The sequence below is a fragment of the Aspergillus terreus genome, genomic scaffold (genome assembly GCF_000149615.1).
Source record: "Aspergillus terreus NIH2624 scaffold_12 genomic scaffold, whole genome shotgun sequence".
Lineage (NCBI taxonomy): Eukaryota > Fungi > Ascomycota > Eurotiomycetes > Eurotiales > Aspergillaceae > Aspergillus > Aspergillus terreus.
In genome coordinates this window covers 240975-264204 of record NT_165935.1, presented here as the reverse complement: position 1 = coordinate 264204, position 23230 = coordinate 240975, and the positions used below count along the sequence as shown (strand labels likewise).

Here is a 23230-nt window from a genome sequence, read left to right as displayed (position 1 = left end):
TCTGTGCCCTCCGTCATTCTGTCAATTCTTTTTGTGGAATTTGCCTGTCCCGATCACCTTGCGGTAGTTTGGAACGACGTGCTCCCCTCATCCGCAATCGCCCCTCCGCCGAGACGCGCCAGCGGACTGCCACGAAACACTATACCCTGACCTCATCTACTCACGCATCGCCCAGGGTCTAGTCGTGCATACACGATGTATCTCGTGTCCCTCGCTCTTGAATATGGCGCGCCGCTGTTGTATGTCGACTGGAGGAGTACTATAGCCAGCGAGAGAGGAGAATGCTGATCGTATGGAATACAGTCTAATCACGTCGCCATTGACGTCGTACACCGACCAGATCCTCAGTATCCACCGCAGCAGGAGCTCGGCTGGCTTCTCGCTCGACATCCCACTTATCATGCTTGTCGCCTCAATCCTCAAGTAAGCTGCACCCGGAACCCTGCGCATCGGACATCGTTGACTTTCGGACACAGGGTCTTCTACTGGTTCGGTGATTACTACTCGCTGTCGCTCCTGACGCAGGCCATCATCATGATTGCGGTGCAGATGGTGTTGCTGAAGGTTGCGCTGGATAATCGCCCGTTGGCGGGGGCAAAGAACGGCGTCGAGCACGTGCCGTTCAGCAACGTGGATAGTGAGAAGACCGGCGCCAGACCCTATGATTTCTGGCAGTGGAAAAGCGCCAAGCCGTAAGTTTCCCATCCATAGATGCAGGACATAACATGAAAGATGGGCTGACAAACGACATCAACGACAGGTACTGGATGTTCTTGGCGTACATGATTGCGGGGCTCTCGTTCATCCAGATCTTCCTCCCGTTCCTCGCCAAGTCGGAGCTCTATATCAACACGCTCGGGTACACAGGTCTGGCGGTGGAAGCGACGCTGCCGCTGCCGCAGATCGTCTCCAACCATCGGTCCCGGTCGTGCAAGGGGTTCCGTGTGTCGGTGCTGGTGGCGTGGATTCTGGGAGACATTATGAAGCTGAGTTACTTCTTCGGTAGCCAGGAGGTGATTCCGTGGGCGTTCCGTCTGTGTGGTATGTTCCAGTGCGTGTGTGATTTCTACCTCGGGGCGCAGTTCTGGATGTATACGCGGCCGTCCCTATCCTCCTTCCGGGCTGCCGGCGGTCCTCGGGAGAACGGGAACTGGCAGGCAGAGAAGGATATCCGCATGACTTGATGAGTGATGTATATAGATGAGTGGTGCTAGATAGATATAGATAATGCCTAGATGGCTCCTATGGCCATAACAAGATAATTCTGAGGATGTATATATACTCTTCACGCATTCATGTATTGGTACTTTGGATAGCGGCATAAACTGGCGGCGGATCAGGTACAGTGACGGTGACCTCCACCAGATGAATGCACCTCCTTAGTCAGCTCACCTGGGCCACTAAATTCCCGAAAAGAACCCCGCAAAGAGTTCAATAAAATGAACCTCACTATCGCATAACCGAGTCGCTTGCTGCCCCCGAATCGCATCATGGCTTCAGTCACGCCAACCATCCGAATCGGTTACGTACCCGGTAAGTGCATCCTATACAAGCTTCCCTCTATCCAACCACTTCAACAAGACCCTTTGGAGACGCCATGTGGCTTCACTGCCAAGACCCGTTCCACTCTGCCTGACCCTGGCCCATCACTGTCATGCCAAACATGTTTATGTTTATACCCATGACCCCTCACTAAATATATATCGCCAGAGCACTACCTCACGCCGCTCCATCTGGCCCTCCGCTCTGCGGCCTCCCGCTCTCTCCCCTTCAATGTCTCGCTGATCCCCTTTCCCTCGGGAACGGGACATATGATCACCTCGCTCCGCGAGAAGGAAATCGATGTCGCAATCGGCCTGACCGAGGGCTGGGTCGCTGGCCTGGCCGGCAAGCAGCAGGCGCAGAAGGACCCGTCCGAGGGCGGGTACCGCATGGTCGGCCAGTGGGTTGACACGCCGCTGCGCTGGGCCATAGTCACCGGGCGCGAGCGCGACAACCTCCGCAGCGTCGCGGACTTGAAGGACCAGCGCGTGGGCGTGAGCCGTCTGGGAAGGTAAGCCGCCCGCCACTCATACCAACTGGCCATCTCCAGTATGGAAATCCCTGTGCTGACGAACGCAGCGGCTCGCACATCATGTCCTTTGTCCTGGCGCAGCAGCAAGGCTGGCAGCCGGACTCGCTGGCGACGGTGCCGCTGGGCCCGTTTGGCGCGCTGCGCAACGGCGTGACCGGACACGACCAGCAGAACGGCGAGCCGACGGCCGAGTTCTTCATGTGGGAGCACTTCACGACCAAGCCGTACTTCCACGCGACGGCGGAGACTCCGCGCCCGCCGCTCAAGAAGATCGGCGAGATCTACACGCCGTGGCCGTCGTGGATGATCGTCGCGTCGACGGCGGTCTTCCCGGACCCGCAGCAGGATGAGCAGCTGGCGCAGCTGCTCCGCGTGCTGGACCAGGGCGTCAAGGACTTTGAGGCCGACACGGCGCAGGCGGTGCGCCTGCTGGGGACGGGCGAGTTGGGCTGTACGTATGGCGAGGAGGATGCGACGGAGTGGTTGAAGGATGTGCGGTTTTCGCATGGGGTTCGCGGCGTCGACCGCAAGATGGTCGAGGATGTCGTGGATGTGCTCAAGGTTGCGGGTGTGATTGATGAGGGTATGACGAATGATGAGGCGGTGCAGAGGGCTGTGGGCATTCACCGGTGAGCTTGAGGATGGTATTATGTAGATATGCTATGGGTGGGCTTGGAAAAGTAAAGTAGTCCATTAGACCCTAGGTAGGTAGGTATATGTCATGTTTGCAAAGTGAACCAACCTTGGATGAGGATCTATGACTATGACAGCGGTTGTCCAGCACGAGCCATGCTATATACTCTCGTCACAGTCATGATAGACCTCATGCTGTACCGGCACCCCCACCCTGTAATAATTACTGTAGCCTCATCGCGAGTTGCGGTGACAATCACTGCTTGTTAGCGCGCCCACTACCAATGATTAACCGCCGGGCCCCTGCTAGTGCGAGCAAGCCTTGCTATAAAAGAGTTGGGAATCCCCTCCAGACTCTTGGTATCCTCCACAACTGGCGTCGCACACCATGCCTGCCCGTAGGCGCCTAGCCACCACCAAGCTCAGCGCAGCTGAAGAGCGCCGGTTAGTGACTGACTACAATATCAGGTTTGATGGCCCGGTGCTTCCATCACAGTGGCCCGCACAGCACAGCGCGATTTACCAGACCGTTCGCACGATCGAGACTGTGAAATACGAAGAATACTTCTCTCAGACACCTCCATCCCCGGCCGGAAAGACAAGGCAGATTAGGACCCTAAATCGGGTGCACGCTCTGATTCGCGCCGCTAATGACTGTCGCAAGGCGTCTCTGCATGAGGGAGAGTGGAGGCGGTCCACCGAGGAGTTACTACTGCGCCACTTTGATGATGAGCTCGAATGGTAAGGCGATGCCCTCATAGCAACACAGTTCTCAACTCATAACTTGAAACCAAGCTCCAAGTGCCGCAATCGTCTCTGGCTTGCTGAGTTCCGGGGTATGTTGGGCCGTCCTACCCGGTCGATGTGCGTTTGCAATCCCAACGAAACACTACGAGGCGAAGTAGGATTTCCCCTTACCCGTGAGAGTCACCACATGAATCTAGCTCATACTAGGGTATCGAGGCATTATCCGACACATCCAAACCCTTTCGGAAGCGGCTGGATATGCCGGTTTTCGATCATTCCGGCCGCCCTGAGCAGATTGGAGCGAGAAAACCAGATGCTGTCATCGGCCTTCGGCGAAGCGATGGTGATCGCATTGACAAGCTGGTTTGTGAATACCAAGATCTTCAGTGCAATAAATTTGACGACGACCGAGGAATCGCGTTTCCTTTTCTCGTCTTGGAAGCGAAGTCCGAGGTCGCTGGTCCAGGGTTCCAGTCGGTAGAGACTCAGACAGCATTCCCAATCCGAGCACTTATCAACATTCAAAAATCGCTTGCTGAACATGCCAGAATGCACCGAGACCCGCTGCTTTGGTTTATAGCATTTAGCGGAGAGATCTGGAAGGTATATGGCTGTTCTTCTCAGGGTGCGGAAATTGTAAGCACTCCGTGACCAGATTGGTGTCAATGAAACGACTGACTATCTCGTAGAGAATCACAGAGCTGTGGCATGGTACAATCCTACGGCATGACTGTGCTCTCCAGCTCTATCTGATCATCGACTTCATATACGACTGGGCTGTGGAGGTATATCGCAAAGACGTCTTTCAGTGCCTGGCAGCTGCACAGTCTGTGGCTTCTGAGGATAGTCATTCACTGAGTACATTGCAGCAGGCCGAGCAGTTGCATGATGATCAAATTGATCACCTGGTTGATGATACAAGTGCGACATATGCCAGCCAACCACACGGCTCATGCCCATCAACAGATGGAACTTTGCCTTTGGATGTGATATCTCAACCACGACAGTCATCCAGTGACATAGAGATGACAGACTCCATCCTCTTACAGAATGACATCACAGAAGACAGCAATACCGACAACGGACCACGACATTATAGTGAGGCCGCAGTAATCCGGAATGCGGATGAAGTCTTCTTCACATTTCACCATCTGATTCTGCCGGAGGGTGAAGCAGACATAATATCAATCCTGACTTCAATTCGACCAAACGATAACGCTGACGAAACCGCCTATAATCTTCTACTTTTGTTCAATGCTGAGAATCCCATCATACTGAATGAAGAAACCGTATTTCAGATGGAAGAGCAGTGGACGGGATCATCCCACCCATCAAGCCGAGGAGAACGGGGCGCAATCTTCGCTATTATCTCCTTTTCCACTTACTTCAGGCCAACGGATTGGCAACTGATGAGAGATATATCCTGCATCTCAGCCTCGATAGGCGCTATCAATGCTCTGGGCAGCATTGCGCTCGGGGGGTACGATTCCGTCATAGATGGCTCCCAGGTCGACATATCGAATCTGACTGGGGATGTTGTGCGACCACTCAGTGCCATATTCGGCCAGCAGTCGACTGCAGCAGCAGCAAAGAACCTCTGTTTATCCTTGGAGAAGAATCCACTCGGCTTTGACTGGGTGGAAGCACCGCGAGAGGCCAAGTTCATAGCAGAGGTGTGGAAGGGCCTGGACAGCAACACTCCAGACATCCCCCTAGTCTCCATATTGTTTTACTCGAGTGTCTACAAGGTGGTCGAGGGCACAATGTCCGTACCGGGCTTGCGAAGCATAAGCCTCGTGAATTTAGGCTCACAAACGCAGCGCGACGGCGCGTTGATTCTGAAGAGGCCGATTTCATGGGAATGGTACTCGCAATGCCCGAAATATTGCCTTACAGTCTTTGACAGATCTAACATTCACAACAATGTGGCCATGGGACATAAGCTTTCGCAAGTCCTGGCACATGGCGGACTCTATCTGAATAGCGGACACAGGATAGAGGACGATGATCGACGGGCCATCGAATCATGGATTGAAAATTTGCTAGCAGATGGACCCTCAGATGGTGCATGAAGAGAATAAGATTCCTCAAAGAAGCTTTCCTACATGGTGTTTAAACACGCTAGAGTGTAGTATAAATGAGTAGTTATAAGTCTTCCGAAGTAGCCAAATCTGGAAGGCTCAGCTATACACACATAGCTGCGAGCACTAAAACAAAAACTGGTATTAGATTACAACAACAGCTTTGTGTAGAATGTGCATATTGGATCTATTTTCCGGCGAGTCGCTTAGCTGAAGGCGGTAATCCCGTGGTTCAGCGTCGCTCTCATTGTAAGCCAATATACCAGGAAGAGTGCAAACTCGGGCGTGCGAACGCTCCTGAGTGACTTTGGGCATTTGAAGCCCTTCCTTGCTCTCTGCCTGCATCCAAGCAGGGTCAAACTTTGACCCTGGACGGGGCAGTAAGATAATAAATCGGTCAGAACTGGCCACGAGGGTGGCTTTCAAACCCAGTGCAGCTATGAATATGTCTACCAACTCATCATGAAGTTCCTGCCCGTTTTCGCTATCGAGACTAGGGGTTCCCAACGGCGGCGTGTCTGAAGCTGTGAACAAGGGCGCAACTGCGTCAACGAACCTGCGAGCCAATGCTTCTGCACGGCAAGGGATTTGTATCTGGCGGTAGTCCTCGCTCTGGAAGAACGAAGAACGAGCCGCCAGGTCGAGGTTTCGTAGGGCAAGTCTCCCATCTGTTACGCAGTCAGAACGGGTGTTTAGTAACTCTACGACGAGAGTCGAAAGCAAGCCCCTGGGACATACCTGCCATAGAGATATGGTGTTGATACATATCCAGCAGCAAGGACGGCCCCGTAGCATCTGATTCAAAATTATCGGCAAAAACCCATTCACACAATGCTGCCGTTGTGAGTGCGCAGAGGGCAACCTCCATCCCCAGCTGGTTCAGGTCCGTCAGAAAGGATTTAAGACGAACGCCATGATCCAGCCACAAGCCCGAACTCCGATGTAAGAGAGACAGAAGATACTCGTCAATCTTGTTGAGTGTGAGAAGCAGAAGGGTGCGATCTTGTAACGGTGTGATGAGCTTTCTGCTCCCGATGCGAATTTTTGTCATACTGTTTCGAATGTCGGCCTCACTGGGGCCGAAAGGCGTGTGAATTGTTAAACCGGCAAAGAACGCGCTATTCCGCATCTTCTTAACTATGTTCTCCAGCGACGCAATCTGTTTCTCTTGGTACGCAAGTGCCTTCGTAACTTCGTTTCCTCTGCGTTGGTCCGCCTCTGATAGCGCCCTTTTTAAGGAAATCACAGTTTCAGCCGCCTCTTCGTACTGGGCTCGAACAGCTTGAAGCTCTTGGGCGGTGCGAACATGCATGATGCTGACCTCGTGCAACTTGGCCTGAAGCCGCGGTTGGAGAGCTTCGTGATCCTTTTGTAGTAACTCCGGCGCTTCCTCCATTGTCGTCTTTGCAAGCCCCCCTGCGTCCGCTACACTTTGACAACTCGGCACCTGCACAACCTCAACAGTAACACCGGAAAGCAGGCGTTGATCATCGCTGCTGGTACCATCATCGCTATCAGGTACCGTTTGGTCATGACTGGGGATGAGGGAAATCTTGCGAGTCGAGCTTGGCTCCTCTTTGAGCGCTCCGGGCTGTAATCCTGCCGCACGAGATCTTCCTAACCTCTTTCTATGTCTCTCGCCCCTCTCGGTTGGTTGCTGGGCAGTAGAGCCGTATTTGCGCTTGTTGGGTGTTGGCATGGCAGGAGTCGATGCTTTGGAATGCTCCCTCTGCATGCGCTGAGGCGTGTCACGAAGATTCCGACCCTCCGAGTGGATGATCGTGGCGATGACATGATCTCTCACGCCTTCTTTGTATTCCCTGATTGTCTTGGTGTCCCATGGGGAGATGTTTTTGAGCACCTGGCTGCCCTTGGCGAAGATGCTCTGTCGCCGTTTCTGGCGCGACGATGCAATGTCTTGCAGCTGCTGGAGTCTGGCATCGATTTGTGCGAGGCTGAATTTCTTCTTCTTAACATCCTCCAGATATTGACGGATCGTTTCTTCCAATTCAGCACGATCGGTCGTGCCGCTCTCGATATGGCAGTCCAGGCAACCAAGCATACGGTGTTCATCGTCCAATTCCCACACCGGCTGCTTCTTTTGCCTCGATCTGGTCTTTCTGCGGCCCATGGTGAGAACAGCGTTGGTTGTTCTCGAATGAACGGGTGATGGACGATGGGGTACAAATATCGGGCCCACCGATGACACAGCACGGCAGAATGGGAGAAATCTTGTCTGTACATGTGGTGTCCGCGGCTGGGGAGAACGAGATGGTAAGAAAAGGGGGGGATGGACGTGGGCTTGTGCCGCATTGAGTGCGGCGCAGGAGGTTTGCATCTCAGCCATTTCCCCTTTGGGAGGTCAAACCTGTTGCCCCAAGCCGGTCTTTGCACCCGGCGCTTCCCAGCCTCACCAGGGGTCGCTAGGTGCCAGTCCGGCGTCACAGCCTTGTTGTTGCCTGCGAGATATTTTTAGCTACTCTCGTTGCGAGGATGGGGTTTAAAAAGAAAGGAGCGTCAGATTTTCACGGGCAGAACGATCAGTGAATGAACATGGAAGACCTCACAATACCCCAACCCGTCGGTTTCCATCGCGCAGAGACAGATGGCCCGGCGGAAACCGATTCCCAGCAATGCAGACGTTTCGTCGTCGGTCTTGACTTTGGAACGACGTTTTCCTCAGTCTCGGTGGCCTGCGTGCAGCAGACTGATGACGGGAAGGATATCGAGGTACAGCCGTTCGACATCTGGAGCGTTTGCGATTATCCTGATTCACCTTCGATGTATAACGACAACCGCGCAGATGTCCCAACCGAGTGTTTCTACCCAGCGGGCGCTCCGTATCGGGAACCAATAATGCATTTGAACATGACCTACCACGAAGACGGCACATCGCGCAAGCAATCCACCAAGCGAGAGAGCAATGAGAGTAGCGTCGACTGCCAGGTGGATGGCAACATGGAGCATACCGATGGCGAGCCGGACTTCATGGATATAGACATGCCGCTTGGAGACTACTACTGGGGATACGAGGTCCGGAAAGCCCTAGAGATGGTTGAGTCACCAGAGCAGACGTCGCGGCACCTAAGTCGATTCAAACTGCTGCTGGACGAAGGAGACCTGACAAGGCAGATACGAGACACGTTAACGCCAAAGATCGATCAGCTCCAGAATGAAAAGATCATAGGGAACAAACGGGAGACCGACATCATTGCCGACTACTTGGAGAGGGTGTTTCAGCACACGAAGGAGCAGATGGAGAACCGACACGAGTACAAAGAAGGCGAGCCAGTTGAGTTTGCTTTGTGCATTCCAGCAATTTGGACCAGAAAGGCCTGTCGCACGATGCAGCAGGCCATGACCGCTGCGCTGCACCGCGTCCGTTTCATCACCGACAAGTTCCACGACGTGAGTAACCTTTTTATCGTCCATGAGCCTGAGGCGGCTTCGGCATACGTCTTAGCTCATAATAAAGAGAAAGACATACTGGTAGGCTGATGAAGATGCCCGCGAGGACGTGTTTTGTCCGTCTTGTTGACTGGTGGCTGACTACTGAGCAACACAGGCTGGGGAGTCCTTTGTACTACTTGACGCTGGTGGTGGAACAGTCGATGCAATCACATACAAGGTTGCAAGCAATTTGCCTCTGAGGCTCGAAAGAGAAGCAGTAGCGCCAAGTGGTAGGGATTCTGCATGCAACTCCATTTGCATCCTTGAACTAATACATCCACAACATACATAGGTGCCCTTTGTGGATCCAGCTACCTGAATGAGGACTTCAGGAAGTTCATAGAGCGCCGCCTCGGTGAAGAAACTTACCTGCAGAACCTCGATGCTAAAATCGACATGATTATGGAACAATTTGAGAATGACATCAAACGCAATTTCAATCCTGCCCGCAATACATACGCAGTGCGTGTTCTGATTGACAACCTCAGGGAAAACAAAGAAAAGGGATTTAAGGCCAACAAAATGCATATTACCAAGTATTTATGCCATTGTATACAGAGATCGTTGGCCGACGTACATCATGCTGACCAGGAAATACTATTACCAGGAAAGACATGACCGAAGTGTTCGACGGGTGCCTGAAAAGAACCGCGCAACTGATGTTGGATCAAATTCTTCAAGCCGAAGCAAACAATATCTTTGTCAAGGTGAATATGGCCTACCTACGCTTGGCAGGCCAGTGCTAATCCTAGCATACAGAAAGTAGTGCTTATAGGAGGGTTTGCCGCGTCCCATGCGCTCTCCCAACATCTAAACAATGAGCTCGGGGAGTATTCAAAGAGGGCGGGCCGGGCTATACAGCTTCGCGTGCCGAAGTTCCCGTATGTCCCTGTAGAAGTGAGCTAGGTAGCAACTGTTGCCGGTACTGATTGTTACTAGTGGTACAGCTGTCGCGTCTGGTGCGGTACTCTGTGCCCTAAAGAAGGAAGATGCCCCTGCCCGCACTATATTTTCCAGTTATGGTCTGAAGATCACCGAGCCGTTCGATAACGCCAACCCGGCCCATGTGGAACAAATCAAGTCGCGTCAGCCTGACCCGAATGATCGACAACCATGCATCAGAGACACCATCCTCTGGTTTGTGAACAAGGTCTGTAAATCGATGCTCTATCTCAGTAGCACACATACCCTTCCAGCTGACACCACTAGGGTGATGTTCTCAGCTCCAAATGGGAATACACGCTTCCTGTGAATCTTACCTTCACAGAAAAGCAAAACTTCACGTTCACACAGGTCCTCTATGTTTCAGATCGCAACCATAGGAGTAGCTACAGAGAGGACCATGAAGAAAACGAAGGTAGGCGATTGGCCATATGGAAATTTTCTCGTCAAGGAATCCACTGTCTAGTTCCATACACGTCTTTCATTCTGAGAAGGTTCAGCTAATCATCCAGTGCTCCAGGAAAGGAAGAGGCGGGGCGAATCGACGTGGACATGACTTACCTGAAAGACAAAGGCTTGGTCCAGTGCACCAAGGTTCGTGGAAGGAGACCTTACTATTTAATTGAATTCGATCTAGTCATAATTGTTGATGGTCGCAACCTGACATTCGAAGCGCGCCATCCGTATGGATCGGAGGGCGACCACGAAAGAGGTCAGATTTCCATCGCAGCAGCATTTCTGGAAAACCCAGATGCTGCTTCAGCTCCATAATGAAACCACGATATTTTGGCACAGGCAAAGGCTCCTCATGGGATTGCAGATATCCTTACGGATCTTGTACACAGCAACGGACAAACTAAAAACCACACTTGTACTTTACCAAAACCCTGATGCAGGAAATGATGCTATCGTGCATCATATATGGCGCAATATGGCTTACTCGACTGGTATGCATAGACTTTGTTTAATAATAGGTATCAGTAGTTGAACCAAGGATTTCCAGAGACGCACCCACCAGTGCCGAAATGACTACACCATCAGAAACGGGCAGAAGATGCATTGAAGAGTTGTCAATGTCGAAGGCTTGCTAGACCAAGAAGTGATAGCAGGTATAGTTCTGGAGGGCTTTGGACTGGGACGATCTTCTGATGGCCCGTGACCTTGTGGTCTGCTTCATCGCACTGTTCCTGTGCTTGTGTGGTGGGAGGTATAGGCCCTCATAGCAATCTCTGCACTCGCAGAGAACAGTGCTTTGTTTCCTTTGATATTATGTGAAGACTGCCATCTTCATAGCTAGATGCGGGCTTATGAGTGGGTCGGTAACGCCTGTCTACACATATGTGCATGTAGCTGAAAGCCCGAACACGCCAAAGTATCTCCAGAACCGTCTCCAGTCGTAAATTGGGGGAACTGCAATTGATTTACTGTCAATTCGCTCTTCAACCCATACCCATGGGACCTTGAGCTCTCCAATAAAGCGAGCATGTTCTTCCCAACTCGGTTTTGCGTGGAAGAAACTTAGCCGATAAGCTTCGATAGAAGGCTTCATGGGTTCCACTAAGGCGGACGATGACTGAAGAATGAGACTAAGAGGAAGAGTTGCCGCTGCCTTCTTCGCAGCCCAACTGAATACATGTCGTGGTAGGTGGCATAGCTATCATTTCGAGTCTTGTTCTTCTCAATCCGGGAAATGGCATCCTTATCGAAGTCATAGGCCCAATTCTGGATGCGCTCCTTAAGAGTACAAGACTTCCCAATCATGTACGCTCAATAATCGTCCAGCTTGGTATTCTCCGTTTGGAGCTCCAGTCTCTGAGCCAGATTCCAGTTTCTAAGACGAGTGGCCAGTCGGCATAGTCTGTCGAATCGGGCTTTCCACGTCAAGCGACTTAGCTGCACATGTTGGGCAGTGCATCTGAACTGGTCCTCTATCTTCAGGAATTTCATCACTAGCTCCGCGAAGAAAGTACTCTTCCCAGTAGTCGTCTTTCGCTGCGCATTGACGTCCTTTGGTGGAGTTTTCGAACCACCAGAGGGCCATTGAAGTTTGAGATTGGACATTTGACGTTCAATCCTGGTAGTGTTGTGTTATGTCTCGAAGGTCGCTTCCACAAGTGGCGGTCCGTGGCTGTTCCTGACTGCCATTGCATTCGCAGGGCAGGAGAACAAGTCATGGGCGGCGTCGCTGCACAGGCCACAGGGCCCTAGTTTTTGCTCCCAGGCAGCTTTTTGGGCTAGCTCCGCGGCGTCGGCTTCGACCAGGTATGCTGCCGTATAGTCGGCATCAGCCACTGTTCCCAGTCGCATATGGCGCGCCAGCACGACAGGGCTGCTCGATTCGTTGGTCGCTTCCACGAACGAAATCCTCGTCCACGAGCTGAATGTAAAAGCTTAGGTTTAGCCGCGAGTCCAGCTTAGGATCGAAGATACAAGAAAGACCGCTAAGAACGACGATCCCGCATTCAGAAGCTCTGCGAGACTACGAATGACCACGCAAGACCTGATGAGAAAATCGAACGAGGCTGAGCAAGAAGACGAAGCGGGGGAGACTGAAAAGACCCCTGAACCTGCGGCCGCGGAGACTGCAGGATCAGAAGACCCCGAGAACGTGCAGCACAGGCAGTCTAGCACAGAACCTACAACGGAATCGCCCAGCAATCAGACCCAAGTTGCCCCTACTGTACCTCAACCGGAGGCAACAAAGGCTCCCGCGAAACCCCGTTCATCAGCCTGCGAGTGTCAAGAGAGATTATCTAGCGTCCTTTACCGGACCCTACTAGTTCCGGCTGAAACCTTCGATTGGAACTATGCCTTAAGGTGGAATCCTGAGAACTAGTTAATTTAAAATAATCTTTGCGGCCAGAACTAGTTGTTACCTACTGATCGCTGCGTCCTCAGCAGGTCTTGAAGGCCGGCCTCCCTTCGACTCAACTAGTTCAGCCTCAGGGTGTGCCTTGCTAATATGATGGCACAAATTATTGCGGTTGGAAAATCGGATCTGTAGAACTAGTTTAGCTGAACTTCCATAAGTGCAGAGAAGTAGTTGTTGACTAACCTTGTTGTCGCATCCTGAAGTACGACAGTAGACTTCCCCGGGATGAATGATAAGTTTGCCGTCCTCCTAAAACTAGTTAGTACATGTAGTTTAGAACTAGTTCTAGAAGAACACAATGTGTCGGTCAGAACTAGTTCTATGACTCAGATTCAACTCACATTATGTGTCGTCCGCATCTTGAACGACTGGCTCGGGCTCTAGATCTTAAGGTTGTTGAGGATACTGAGACCCTTGGTGAACCGACTCAAGACGTTGGCTGTCGTGCCTGTCCTCATGGACTTAAGAGGAAATCAAAACAAATGTCACTGGTTTGAAGGATCACCGGAGAAGCCTGCTATTCTTTCCCCTAAACCTGCGGCCGCAGGGATTGCAAGTTCCGAGGAAAAGAATGACACCGCCAGCACTTCATATTGGCGAGGAATCGATCAATATTGTGTAGGAGACTGGGAGACTTTGCTGCAAAGCAACTAGGGTTTGCAAAAAAGTCATCGGATATATTATAAGGACAACAAGGTGCCATGAAAAGACATGAGTAGTATATAGAGAATGCATTGTGACTGAGGCTCGTCCCTGGTCTTAAGATGTCGAGAGAGAAGGGTTGATATACATTGGGGGAAGCAGAGAGGATTTATATAAGGCCGAGCCACGGGGATTCATTGCATCTAGGCAGTTAATGTAGAGCTCCGCTCTTTCAGCATTCATTGAATCAGGACCTAGTCAATTAAGCAAACAGAGTAATGAAGACGAATCCTATGAGAATAAAGAAGGAAGGTCTCCTGCATTCACAGAGTCGTAGCAAACGAAACTCCTGTAAGGATTCACTTCCGTCTACACGTAATGAATAACGCTGATTGTTTCTAGTTCTAGGCTCAAGTAACCCACGCCGACATGTACTCATCGTTGTCTAGATGATTTGGTTGATTGAATATACAGTCGGGGATGCAATCACCGAATCCATACTAATCCATTTTCACTACAATTTCCAAAAATCACTACGCATTTCTGCCTAGGGAAGCAACAGCAAACTTCATTGCTATCATGTTTCGTTTGTTGACCAGAGTAAACCGGATGGTTACACGCCGAAAGCAGGACATACCCTAAGACCAGACGGGCCCTTGCACGCATGTGCACGACCACCCGTCCAGCTGCTTCGGAATATTCTCCGTCGAGTCAGACGAGTCCGTAGATCGTCTCCCACCGCCTTGTCACAGGTTCCAGCGGAGTGTCCAGCAGGGCGGGCAGCATTCCATACGCCGAGTCAACTGCCGGTTACCGCAGGTGCGGAATGTGTGCCCTCCGTTCGCATGGACCGAGCATGCCGCAGCTGAGTTTTCTGGGGAACGATCATCCCTTCACAACAAGATTGAAAGATGCAGATCTTGTCTGCCGATTGGAGGGGTCGCTGCTGGGGAATGCGTGGGAGGTGCACTCTTCAATGCAAACGATGACGGATGTGTGGATAGCTGTCGACCATCACGGGGAGGCTCACCTGCGACATCATTCGAAAGCTTGGCTGTTCAGCTTCGTTTCCGGTCGTCTGCGCTGTCTGGAGAGGAGTGTCAACCGGTAGGTCAACGTCATCCTGGCATTTGCGTCGTTTCCGAGTTCATCGATGGGGTGGTGTATATATTCGTTTTGTTCGACCGCTCCTGTCGGGGCGTGGTCTGCTCTCTGTTCGTTGATCCTTGGTGACGCTGCCACCGCTGACACTATGCCATTCATGAAGAATCTGCTTGCGCTCAGCGCAGGGCTGGTCTCGCTGGGAGGAGCCTATGCCAAACTCGACCTTTCTACTTCCAACAATGTCGTTGTGTACTGGGGTAGGTGTCTATATAAGAGAGAGAAAGTCAATGTTAACCGGCTCTAGGCCAAAACTCGTTTGACGGTCAAGGCGAGCTCGCTCAACAGAGGCTGAGCTACTACTGTGATGGTGAGTATCTTTCAAGACACTTTGCATATGATACTAACAGACCCAAGACGAGAATATCGATGTACGCTGTCTTCCTTACATTACCGTATATGCAACCTAATCTCCCTAGGTCATCGTCCTCGCCTTCGTGATGACAATCAACGGCCAAGGCGGGGCCCCCAACTACGACTTCTCCACCACCAGCAAACAATGCAAGACCTTCGAGGGCACCAACCTCAAGGACTGCCCCGAAGTCGGGTACGCACCAACCCACTATACCCGGGAGAGTCACAACTGACCGCAACAGCGAGGACATCAAAACCTGCCAGAGCAAGGGCAAGACGATCATCCTGTCCATCGGCGGCGCGACCTACAGCGAGGGCGGCTTCCAATCCGACTCGGACGCCAAAGCCGGCGCCGAGCTCATCTGGAAGACGTTCGGGCCCTCATCCGGCAGCAAGGAATCCTCGCACGGCATCCTGAAGAACAAGATCTTCCACCGGCCGCACGCATACACCAACAGCACGAGACACAGAGGCTCCGCAGACGGCGAGGTGCACCGGCCGTTCGGCGACGCCTCGGTGGACGGGTTCGACTTTGACTTTGAAGCGGGGACGACGCACATGCTGCCGTTTGCGCAGCGACTGCGCGAGCTGATGGACGCCGACACGTCGCGGCAGTACTTCCTGACCGCGGCGCCGCAGTGCCCGTACCCGGATGCGGCGGACAAGGACATCCTCGCCGGGGACGTGTCGATCGACGCCGTGTGGGTGCAGTTCTACAACAACTTCTGCGGCGTGAACTCGTTCCAGAAGGGCCAGGACGACCAGAAGAGCTTTAACTTCAAGACCTGGGACAACTGGGCCAAGACCGTGTCGAGCAACAAGAAGGCCAAGGTGTTCCTCGGCGTGCCGGCCAACACCAAGGCCGCGAGCACGGGCTACGTGCCGGCGTCGGATCTGGAGCCGGTCATCGAGTACTGCAAGACGTTTGAGAGCTTCGGCGGCGTCATGATGTGGGATGTCACGCAGGCGTACGGCAACAAGGGGTTCTTGGATACGGTGCGCAAGGCCGTCTCGCAGGCGCACTCGGCGCTGTTTGGAAAGGTGTACGGGATGTCGCGGAATATCTGGGGATTCTGATCCCTCCGATTGTTTGTGGTGCCAACCTGAGGCTATTGCTATGTCTAGACTACAATTATGAGCAGCTCCGAGTGCCTCGTCACTTCAAGTGTTGCAGTGTTCTTTTGTTTCACGTTTGTTTCTGGTTCTTCGGTTGGTCGATAGGAGTTGGTGGTTATATATTTATATTCGGAGTATTTATCGGTTACCGATGCAGGGTATATACGTGCTCTACTGCTGGCTTATGAAGATTTGGTGTTTCCACGGTCTACCTTCTCATTCTCTTTAGCATCCAGTCGGCGTGACAACCAGCCCTGTACTCAGGAGGACAGGACCAGGACACCAGTTGGGATCCGGCTATCCGATGCCAAGTTGAATTTACTGGCACTGGCCCGCGGAAGCTTGGTCAGTGTCAGTTAGTGCCCGGCCCTAAGATAGGGAGGGTATTGATCAGACATCTTCTAACTCCACCTCTCACATACAGACACGCTCTAAGAAAACCAACACAAAAGAGGTCAAGGAGAATCAATTACTATGGCAGAGAGCGATCCTTCTCTCTCAGATGCCTCAGTCGCCTCAGGATGTCCGCATGAAATGCTCGCAAGGCGTAGAATCAGCCTCGTAAACATCATCAAGCAGAACGATCTCCTTCAGCTCCGCCAATTCATCGCTTCATACCCTCCCGAGGACGTGACTGCCCCTGGAACACCATACTTAGACGACACCTTGTTTAATGCAGCCTCTGCACCATCTCTCAATTCACACGCCGGCGAAGACCGGAATGTGCGCGTGTGGGTGTGGTGTCTTTCTCGCCCAAGATGATGTTCCCATCTCAAAAATCACGGACGCCATTCATATAGTACAGCAAATAGTCCTAGGCTGTGGAAGAGGTGCGCAGAAAGGCTCTGACGGATGTACTATATGCTAGAGCTCCAGGCCTAGCATCCCAGCAGGCATTGGGGCTGACTTTGTAGGCTGCCTTGTGTTTTTCGCAAGCTGCTGCTCGAGGTAAGTAAGCCTAGACAGACCAGAGAGGCCGCATAGCTGCAATACATAGCAAAGCTTTTTAAAAGCGACTACAACCGCTGTGATGGAGTCTGTAGGGACGGTCTGTACTCGCATAACTCCGCACGGAACAGTATCTGCTAGGGACGCGGACGCCATGCGGCCCGATATCGTAGGTTGAAGGGCTGGAATGAGCCCCCGTTTATCATGCACGTATGGATCGGGTGTTTAAATGAACAGCTTCCTCCTGGAACAAGCAATTCGCTGAAAGCTGTTAAACGGTGATTTGGGCGCAATTCTACACTCTGTCTGATAAAAGTAGGAGAATATTAAACTGCTAGCAGATCAGCAATCCATATTCCCGTATAACAGTGGTTAGTTGTATAACAGCATACAATGTGTTAGTGCTAATAAATGCATGTCTCATGAATCACTCTGATCATTATTAAATATGCAGCTCCATTGACAACACACACACTAGCTTGGCTGCAGAACTGATTCGATTCAGCCAACAGCTGCTCCGACGATCATTCAATAGCGCAAGGAGACGTGTCTCTCGGCCCTGCCGATCCTGCGCAGGCACACCCGCTAGTTAGACCGCGAGAAGCACAGTGCAATCCCACCATCTGCAGTCGCCATTGGGCCAGCTCCAGCTCCGTGCATGCCGCTTATACGAACGGGACCATCTCTCGAGAACCAGTGGGGCATATGATGCAGGACGACAATCCCACCTGGGTTTCGCTGCGCGCCAGCCAGCCACGGAGAACCACCACAGCTGCGGTGGGTAATGCTGAGCTCTTGGCCTGCGTGTTCAGCCCATGAGAGCTACCTTCTTGCAAGGACGCGTCGATCTGGCCGAGATCGATTCTCGGGCAGTGTTTGCCTGCTTGGCTCCGTTTAGGAGTAGATATAAAAGGCGAGGAAGGGGACTACGGATGAATCCTCCATACCACCTGCCTCATTCTCTCCTGCCACATCCCAGGCCTTGATACACCATGGCTCCAAAGTCCCTCCTGTACACACTCTTTTCGTCCCTCACGGTGGCCCTCGCGGCCTCCGTCCCGGACACCGGCTACGACGTGATCGTTGTGGGCGGCGGTCCGGCCGGTCTGAGTGCGCTCAGCGGACTGTCTCGCGTGCGGCGCACGGCGGTGATGTTCGATTCGGGCGAATACCGCAACGCGCCGACCCGGAACATGCACGACGTGATCGGCAATGATGGTCAGTAACCTCAGCCGCCCCCGCCCCCGGCCCCGGCGCATGCCCGCCCAACAGCATACTCACCCTAGACAGGCACGCCCCCGGCCGAATTCCGCGGGCTCGCGCGCGAGCAGATCTCGCGGTATGACACGGCGAGCTTCGTAGACAAGAAGATCGTGTCGATCACGCCGCTTACCGACGACAACGCGACGGCGTACTTCGAAGCAACGGACACCGACGGCACGGTGTACAGCGCGCGCAAGGTGGTGCTGGCCACGGGGCTGCAGGACCTGCTGCCGGCGACGCCGGGGCTGGAGGAGATCTGGGGCAAGGGGGCGTACTGGTGTCCGTGGTGCGACGGGTACGAGCACCGTGACCAGCCGATCGGGATCGTGGGCAGCCTGGTGGACGCGGTGGGCAGCATGCTGGAGATCCACACGCTGAACACGGACATCGTGGCGCTGGCGAACGGCACGCAGACGCCTGAGGTCGAGGCGCAGCTGACGGCCGACAAGCCCGACTGGCAGGCGCAGCTGGCGGCGTGGAATGTGCGCATCGACAACCGCACCATCGAGTCGTTCCGGCGGCTGCAGGACGGCGAGGAGCACCAGGATGACCAGGGGAGGCAGTTTGATATCTTCGAGGTCCGGTTCACGGATGGGTCGACCCTTGTGCGTAACGCGTTCATTACGAATTTCCCTACTGCGCAGCGGTCGACGCTGCCGGCTGAGCTGGGGCTGCAAATGGTCGATGGCAAGATTGATACCTCGAGCTTCTCGGGCATGCGCACCAGTCTGCCCGGTGTGTTTGCTATTGGCGATGCCAACTCGGACGGGAGCACGAACGTGCCGCATGCCATGTTTAGCGGCAAGCGCGCGGCGGTCTACATGCATGGTATGTGCCAGTGATCTTGGTTCGACTTATAGATGCTAACGAGAGTAGTGGAAATGGCGCGCGAGGAGTCTGCGGCAGCCATCTCCAAGCGCAACCTGCCGTCGCGTCGGGCGATGGAGAAGGAGGCAGAGAGACTCATCGGCCGCGATCTGGAGGCCCTCTGGGAGCAGGTTCAGGGTCAGTGATGCGGCTTGATGGGAGCAGGAGTCTCAAACGCAGCTATATTCAATTAAACCACTCAAACTATTAATAATTAACAGGTAGCTATGGCCCGTTATCGATATTAATCATCCTCATTCCCAACATCTGTAGCTAGTAGCTTTCAATTTTTCCCGTCGCTTCTTCCAACACAACTTCCTCCGTAAGATCCCGGCCAGCAGGTCGAACTGCTTGACGGACCTAGACTGATTCAGTCCACGAGCAAATTTACTCGACATCCTCTTCCTCCTTGCTGGCAGCCAGGAAGAAGCGACCAGGGGGCTGGCCGGGTTGCTCGTACTCGACAGTCAGACGAGCCAGGTGACCGAGCAGGTTCTCGATCTTGAGGTCGCCCTTGTCGCGCTTGGTCCGGCCCAAGTCATCCAGCCACTTGAACTTGTTGAGCATGAAGTAGACCAGCGCGATGACGATCTCCACACCGAGAGAGTAACCCCACACACGCACCACAGTGACGATGTCCGTCCAGCCGTTAGTGGTCTCCACAAAGGAGGTAGCGGGATTCGTGGGCATGGTCTCGTTGGAGAACCATCCAAAGAGACAGAAGATTGTGGCCAGGATGTCCACGCCCAGGATGGCGGTGACCAGGTGGATGGACGGCCAGGTGTCAGCACCCCGCGTGACGAAAATGAGCCAGTTCTCGGTAAGCGCGACTTCGAGGAACAGGACTTCCTGGATGGAACCCCAGTTCTGAATGATACCTCCGGACGGCAGGAACATCGAGCCGCGAACCACCCAGGTGCCCAGTGCGAGGAGGATGCCCAGCAGGACCGAAATGAACCAGATCTTCGGCAGTTGCCATTGCACAGGTCGCAGTTCGAACGAGGCATTGTCGTACGCCACCGCCACGGTTGCCAAATCGGCAAAGAGGGCGAGGAAGACGATAAGCTCGACGCGAATGCTCTCATTGATAATGATCATCGACGTCACCAAGTAGATCTCCAGGTGCAAGCAAAGTGCAATACGGTACTGAATATAGGCCTTCATGCGGTGGAAAATTTGACGTGCCACCTTGATGGAGTCAATAATCGTAGACAAGCCGGGTTCCAAGAAGACAATGTCCGAGGCCGATTGTGCGGCTTCAGTGGCACCCTCCACGGCAATACCACAGTCCGCCTTCTTCAAGGACGGCGCATCGTTGACACCATCGCCAGTCATTGCGGTGAGATGACCGCGTTCCTGGAGCATTTGCACCACCTGGTATTTATGTTCCGGGAAGACCTCTGCGAAACCGTCTGCCTTTTCGACCAAATCGCTAGCCATAGCGCCGCTCAGGCCGCCATGAATCAGCTTGTCAGAGTTATACACCTTGGTACCCAAGGCCAACATCTTGCAGGTCTCCTTTGCAATGGCGATTGCATCACCAGTAAGCATTTTAACGCTGATCCCGAGCTGTTGTGCTTCGTTGATTGTCTGTGCGGTATCTTCGCGAGGCGGGTCGAACATCGGAAGCATACCAAGGAGGGTCCAGTCTTCTCCCTCCTTCCTCACGGCGACGCCTAGAGAGCGGAAGCCTCGGTGAGCAAATTCCTGGGCCTTCTTCTTGTAGTGGTCGGCAGTCTCCTTAGAGCAGTTCGTAAGAGCAAGTACAGCCTTCGGTGCACCCTTGGTACAGGTGTATCTGATCCCATCACAAGTGGCTACCGTGACGATACGCTTAGATACGGGGTCGAAGGGGGTGAATTTCTCCGTCTTCCATCCTCGACGGAGAATTTCGCGTGCCTTAGGATATTGACGCAGAGTCAGGATAGTGACTTTGTCGATAGGATCCAGCGAGTCAATATTGTGAGACGAGGCCAGGGCAGCCACGGCAAACATCCAATCGACATCAACACCTTCGGCGACATATGGTTCGCGAATGCTCAACTTATTGGCAGTAAGCGTACCCGTTTTGTCGGAACACAGGATATCGACACCCTGGCATTCGATTAGTACGTGTGTCTGAGAGTTATGGACGGGAGATCGCATACCGCCAACGACTCAATTGCAGTGAGCTTCTGCACAATGGCCTTCTTCTTTGCCAAATAAGCTGCGCCAACAGCCATGGTGGTAGTGGTGACCACGGGGAGACCGACAGGAACACCGACAATGAGTAGGGCCAAAGTGTAGTGCAGCAGGGTCTGCTGACGAGGCGAGGCAATTGGCAGATGGCGGAAGAAACCTCCAATCCAAGCAGCCAAAATCCATGCCATGACGATGATCAGCAGGGAGGTACCGATGTTATCCATGACAATTTCAAAATGTCCAGCGCCGCGAGCGGACAATACCATGCTGGCCGTCTTACCGACGAAAGATGTCTTTGCGCCGGTCTGGACCACCGCATAAGCCTTACCGCGCTTACATCCGGTCGTATAGTAGATCATTCCACCCATATAACGATCGACAGCGAGAGATTCTCCAGTGATGGCCGAATGATCGCAAGCCAAAATGGGATATCCACGCTTCCGAGCGGGGGTCGGGGTCTCCTGGGCTTCCTCCTGCTTCTCGTCGGCGACGGCCGCCGCGTCGTCATTGCCTTCGCCCTCGGGCTCATCGATGTCCGATTCCGAAGTGCTACTGAGATCACCCTGAGCCTGCATGGTCTGGAACTCTTCCCATCCGTTGGGATCGTTGTAGTCGCAAATGACTCGGGAATCAGCAGGCACAACCTGACCCTCACCAATAATGATCTACCAAGCGAGTCAGTATACCGGAACCATTAAAACGCAGAATAGAATCCGAGCTTAAGCAATACATACCACGTCACCCGGCACCAGTTCTCGGGCCAGGATCTCCTGTTGCTGGCCGTCACGAATAACGATTGCTCTCATTGCGATGTCACCCTTGAGACTAGCGACGACATCCGCAGCTTGCTTCTCTTGATACCAACCGACGGCGGCGTTCAGGCACAGGATACCGATGATGACACCGAAATCGATCCAGTCCTGCAGACCCGCAGCAAGCAGAACAGCCAGTTCCATAACTATTCAGAGTCAGATGCACGCCCTTAGGGTCTTTCCGGTCCACCCGGAGACCCGGAGTCACTTACCGTAGAGAATGGGGCCACGGAAGTAGCCCAAGATTTGAGCGATCGGGTTTGTCTTCTCCGACACCAGCTCGTTCCATCCTGCGCGACGACGCCGAACGGGGACTTCGGAGCTAGGCAGACCTTGGCGGATGTCGGTCAGAAGCCAATCCTCCGGGAACTGAATGCCGTCGGTGGAATCGGATTTGACGATGACCTTGCGCTTCTTCCAGGGCGCATACCACACCCGTCTCATCTCGACGTTCTCTTCGCTGCGCTGGCCACCCGCCTCGCGGAAGGTTGAGGCATACTTGACGAGCTTGCCGTACTCATCGAGATTGGCGTAGTCCTCCTTGTAGGAAACGCGGGACACCCGTCTTGATGAGCGACCCTCCGAAACGGAGACGCGAGAGGGCGCAGTGCCGCGCTCGGCGTCGCCGGACGCACCGCTTTGCTCAGCCATACTGATACCCTCTGTGACTTGCCGTGGGGCAGCAGGAGCAGCTATGGACGATGGCGGAGCGCTCTGCACGGCTCGTTTAAAGTGAGAACCGGCAACAGTGAGTGAATTTAGAAGATAGAGGAAAAGAGAGAGCAGGAACGAAACGACCGGATACACCGTGAAAACAACGAGGACCTCCCTGTCCGGACCGCGAGGAAGAATGGTGGTTGAAGCAGGAATGGGAGGGGTATCTTGATTTTTTTCCCCTTCAGCGAGACGTAGAGATTACAAGGCGGCCGCTAAGGGACAAGGTTGATCGTTTTCCCATTCCCGGGAGTCCTTCTACATCGAAGACTATCATGCTGACGTAGTCGAGTCCAGGAAGCTTCCGGCTAGTCACTCGTCTGATAGCAACCCACGTCTTCCCCGCAGATTTGGGAGACGGGCACAAAGCTAT

General features: G+C 53.3%; 8 protein-coding genes across 8 annotated transcripts; 6 read left to right on the top strand and 2 right to left on the bottom strand.

Moving 5' to 3' along the window:
* Positions 1–195: 195 nt before the first annotated feature.
* ATEG_08064 (PQ-loop repeat-containing protein) lies at positions 196–1184 on the top strand (the record flags this gene model as incomplete). The annotated part of the gene is made up of 4 exons (XM_001216685.1): positions 196–239; positions 304–423; positions 477–692; positions 761–1184. 4 exons carry the CDS (start codon positions 196–198, stop codon positions 1182–1184), a joined length of 804 nt encoding a protein of 267 aa, XP_001216685.1.
* Positions 1185–1490: 306 nt separating this feature from the next.
* ATEG_08063 (uncharacterized protein) lies at positions 1491–2707 on the top strand (the record flags this gene model as incomplete). Its single annotated transcript, XM_001216684.1, has 3 exons — positions 1491–1533; positions 1711–2053; positions 2122–2707. The coding sequence occupies 3 exons, from the start codon at positions 1491–1493 to the stop codon at positions 2705–2707; spliced, it is 972 nt and encodes a 323-aa protein (XP_001216684.1).
* Positions 2708–3712: 1005 nt separating this feature from the next.
* ATEG_08062 (uncharacterized protein) lies at positions 3713–5526 on the top strand (the record flags this gene model as incomplete). The annotated part of the gene is made up of 2 exons (XM_001216683.1): positions 3713–4057; positions 4144–5526. 2 exons carry the CDS (start codon positions 3713–3715, stop codon positions 5524–5526), a joined length of 1728 nt encoding a protein of 575 aa, XP_001216683.1.
* Positions 5527–5599: 73 nt separating this feature from the next.
* ATEG_08061 (uncharacterized protein) lies at positions 5600–7666 on the bottom strand (the record flags this gene model as incomplete). The annotated part of the gene is made up of 3 exons (XM_001216682.1): positions 5600–5638; positions 5689–6203; positions 6274–7666. 3 exons carry the CDS (start codon positions 7664–7666, stop codon positions 5600–5602), a joined length of 1947 nt encoding a protein of 648 aa, XP_001216682.1.
* Positions 7667–8403: 737 nt separating this feature from the next.
* ATEG_08060 (Hsp70 family protein) lies at positions 8404–10698 on the top strand (the record flags this gene model as incomplete). Its single annotated transcript, XM_001216681.1, has 8 exons — positions 8404–8943; positions 9101–9215; positions 9278–9521; positions 9593–9692; positions 9745–9866; positions 9925–10135; positions 10195–10342; positions 10448–10698. The coding sequence occupies 8 exons, from the start codon at positions 8404–8406 to the stop codon at positions 10696–10698; spliced, it is 1731 nt and encodes a 576-aa protein (XP_001216681.1).
* A 3995-nt stretch (positions 10699–14693) lies between these two features.
* On the top strand, positions 14694–16033 carry ATEG_08059 (glycoside hydrolase family 18 protein; the record flags this gene model as incomplete). Its single annotated transcript, XM_001216680.1, has 5 exons — positions 14694–14802; positions 14850–14912; positions 14960–14973; positions 15022–15149; positions 15199–16033. The coding sequence occupies 5 exons, from the start codon at positions 14694–14696 to the stop codon at positions 16031–16033; spliced, it is 1149 nt and encodes a 382-aa protein (XP_001216680.1).
* Positions 16034–18012: 1979 nt separating this feature from the next.
* ATEG_08058 (NAD(P)/FAD-dependent oxidoreductase) lies at positions 18013–19296 on the top strand (the record flags this gene model as incomplete). Its single annotated transcript, XM_001216679.1, has 3 exons — positions 18013–18238; positions 18311–19111; positions 19160–19296. The coding sequence occupies 3 exons, from the start codon at positions 18013–18015 to the stop codon at positions 19294–19296; spliced, it is 1164 nt and encodes a 387-aa protein (XP_001216679.1).
* Positions 19297–19537: 241 nt separating this feature from the next.
* ATEG_08057 (putative plasma membrane H(+)ATPase) lies at positions 19538–22794 on the bottom strand (the record flags this gene model as incomplete). Its single annotated transcript, XM_001216678.1, has 4 exons — positions 19538–21244; positions 21298–21996; positions 22066–22289; positions 22356–22794. 4 exons carry the CDS (start codon positions 22792–22794, stop codon positions 19538–19540), a joined length of 3069 nt encoding a protein of 1022 aa, XP_001216678.1.
* Between the last annotated feature and the right edge of the window lie 436 nt (positions 22795–23230).